This window comes from Aptenodytes forsteri, unplaced genomic scaffold, assembly GCF_000699145.1.
Source record: "Aptenodytes forsteri isolate BGI_AS27 unplaced genomic scaffold, ASM69914v1 Scaffold147, whole genome shotgun sequence".
Classification (NCBI taxonomy): Eukaryota; Metazoa; Chordata; class Aves; order Sphenisciformes; family Spheniscidae; genus Aptenodytes; species Aptenodytes forsteri.
The window spans coordinates 50,838-53,897 of NW_008795320.1; the positions used below are offsets into that span (position 1 = coordinate 50,838).

Genomic DNA, 3,060 nt, shown 5'->3' on the forward strand with positions numbered 1-3,060 from the left:
CTCTCCCGCCAGCCAAGGCAGAAGCCGGTTGGATCCGGTGCTTGGACTGCAGCAACTCATTTTCCGCCCCTCAGAGCGGGAATAAAGTGGCCCTGCGGACCACTGCCCTGGAGAACACCTCCATTAAAATCGGCCCCGCTCGGAAAAACAGCTCCAAGACGAGGATGGCGCGGAGGAGTAAGAAGAGCAGGAAAAGGGACGGCCAGGACCGGTGGGTAGAACTGGGGTGGGATAAAATGGCATTTGTCTTGGGGTGTCCTTGGAGCTGGGGGGGGATGCTCCAGCTCTGCCATACTGGGGGGTCCAGCGGGGTCCGGCCCTGCCGGCACCAGCTTGGCAGACTCACGGCCACCAGCCTTAAGGAGAAGCCGAGGCTCTTCCTTTTCCCACCACCTTTGTCCCCCCCCACCAGGAGAAAATCCCTTTTCAAGAAGATCTCCAAGCAGTCGTCGGTCCTGCACACCAGCCGCAGCTTCTCCTCCGGTCTCCATCATTCGCTGTCCTCCAGCGAAAGCCTCCCGGAGTCCCCCACGCACAGCCTGTCCCCGGGTCCCGCGACGCCCTGCCGCAGCCCCGCACCCGACCTGCCCCCAGGTACCCCAACCCGCGACGGCGGGGGGATATTAGCTCTGGGCATGGCGGGGGTGCCACGCGTCCCTCCATCCCTCGCGGTGACTTGTTTCTCTTTGTGCGGCAGATGCTGTGTCCCCGCAGAGCACCTCTCCCTCCTCCAGCACCCCAACGTCACCCGCCGGCCACGTGCGCCCCAGCTCCCTGCACGGGCTGGCACCCAAACTGGGTGGGCAACGCTACAAAGTGGGACGTCGCAAATCCACCAGCAGCATCCCCCCCTCGCCCCTTGCCTGCACCCCTTCCTCAGCCCAGCGCCCGCCTTCTCCCCAACGCTCCCCATCCCCGCTCTCAGGGTACCCCAAAACCCCCCATTCCTTCCAGGGCAAGACCCTGTCCCCCCCCACCATCGTCCGGCAGAACTCACGACCCCGCAGCACCGACTGCCCCCGCTCCCCCCTCCTTAAACGCGTCCAGTCGGCCGGCCGAGAAGATCGTCACCATCCTGGCGGAGAAGAAAACCGGCAGCGGCCGCAAGCTGGGACTGGAGATGCCTGCGATGGACGGGGAGGCCATCGGGGAGGGCGAAGCACCGGCGTACCCCGGAGAGCACGGTTATCACCCTGTCGGCTCCCGGCTGGTGGACAGGCACGACCGGGACCAGGAGATGGTGGTCATGCGGCGCTTGAACCTCTCCGAGCGTCGGGACTCCTTCAAGAAGCAAGAAGCAGTTCAAGAAGTGAGTTTCGATGAGCCAGAGCCGGTGCCGGCAAGCGAAGACGGCAGCAAGAGGGAAGCCGGGCAGGGCGCAGCTCTCCGGTGCGGCGGCACGGCTGGGACAGAGCCCAGGCAGGCCCAGTTCCGCAGATCGCGGTGCAGGGCTCCGAGAGCGACGAGCAGGAGCCGGCGGCGGTCGAGTGGGAATGCCAGGGCTCCTACCCCATCGGCAACGCCGAGCAGCCGGATGGCAGCATCTCCTCGCTGCGGCGGGATGGATGTGAGCATTGGGACCGCGGCTCCCGGCAGCAACGGAACTGTGGGGAGAGAGCAACCGTCCACCGGCAACCGCCCTGGGTGCCGCCGGCACTGCCAGCACGGGGCCAGGAGCCGGCGGGTGCTCAGCTCCCGGCACCCCGGGGCAGTGCATGGAGCGGGGCCAAGCACGCCTGAGCCCCACGCCGGCACACGGGGATGGTTCAGGCTTCCCGCGGCATCCCACCGCCTCCCCGAAAAACCCCTCCAGCGCTGCCTTTGCATGAGATAAACATGCCCGGAGCCATTTTGGACGTCGGCGCTGGCCGGGCTGGCTGCGCCCCGGCACTTCGCCTCCCCTGAAGGCTTTTTGTACTCCCTGAAAGATGCTCATATTTTTATAGAGACGCGGGAGCTTTTCCGGCGGCGGCGTTTCCCCGGCAGGGCCCCAACCTTTGTGTATAGAAAGGACTCGATGCAAATATTCGTTAATTAATTTATTACTTTTATAAGCTAAAGGGGCAGTGCGGGACCGTCGCAGGGTCTGACCCGGCCCCAGGGGGTCCCAGGCTTTTCCGTGCAGCTCCCAGCTCCCAGCCGGATGACACGACGTTTTCTAACCTTGCAAAGACCCACTTGCTTTTCCCCACTTTTTAACTTCGGTTTTAGCTGGAAACACCCCAAATCTCCTAAGAAACCCCCCATCGGGGGGGGTAATTGTAATATTTAAAATAAAAAAAAAAAACCCAAACCCACAGTAACATCCCCCGAACGCTGGCGGTCCGAGCTGGGGTGCGTACGGGGGATTTTACGTGCATATGGTTCATCATATAACGATGTGTATGGTTCATTTTATAAGCGTATAGCGGATGTAAAGGTTTTAATTTTTTTTTTTATTCAGAGCCTTTTGGAGCCACCCGACTCCACTGGCCCTTCCAGGCGGGAAAAGCAGAGACCTCCCTGCGGCGTCAGCAATCGGATGCGATATTAACGGAATTTTTAGGGTCGGTTTTTGCTCTTTGCATTTCTTCTGCCACCACATCCCACGGTGTTCATCAGCTGGTGCATACAGACATCCGTGAAAAGCCAATATTTCTTTTTTTAAAAAAAACAAACCCAACCCAGCGAGCGCCTGTGCTGCTTCTTCATTTGTAATTTGGAAATTTCACCCCCCTTTTTCCCCCCCGTCGCTTTTTATCCAACAAACTACGGCTCAACCCGGCATTTCCCTCCTATTTCTACTGTTTTCTATGATATAAATGTTTCCGTTTGATAATGCATGTACTGGCTTTTCTCCCCGCTGCGGTTTGCCGCCCCGGTGCTTTGAGCACCGTGCCGGCGACGGGGGGAACCGTTCCCGGTTTTCCGACCCCCCTGCCGTCGGGCATCGCCGCGCCACCGCCGGTGAGTGCGTCTCCTACCCCGAAGCAGCCGGCGGATTTTTCGGCTGCATGTTGGATTATTTTGTGTGCGTGCGGTTTGTGCCAGGCTCCGTATCCTGCTTCTCCCCCCGTTAAA

At 60.5% G+C, this 3,060-nt stretch overlaps 1 protein-coding gene across 1 annotated transcript in view; it reads left to right on the top strand.

Moving 5' to 3' along the window:
* The window catches only part of MAST3 (microtubule associated serine/threonine kinase 3), a 19,236-nt gene extending 17,496 nt beyond the window's left edge, over positions 1-1,740 (top strand). Inside the window, 5 exon segments of the mRNA XM_019472190.1 lie at positions 75-211; positions 413-594; positions 698-1,050; positions 1,052-1,382; positions 1,385-1,740. Of these exon segments, the coding sequence (XP_019327735.1) occupies positions 75-211; positions 413-594; positions 698-1,050; positions 1,052-1,382; positions 1,385-1,740 (1,359 nt within the window).
* Positions 1,741-3,060: the final 1,320 nt, after the last annotated feature.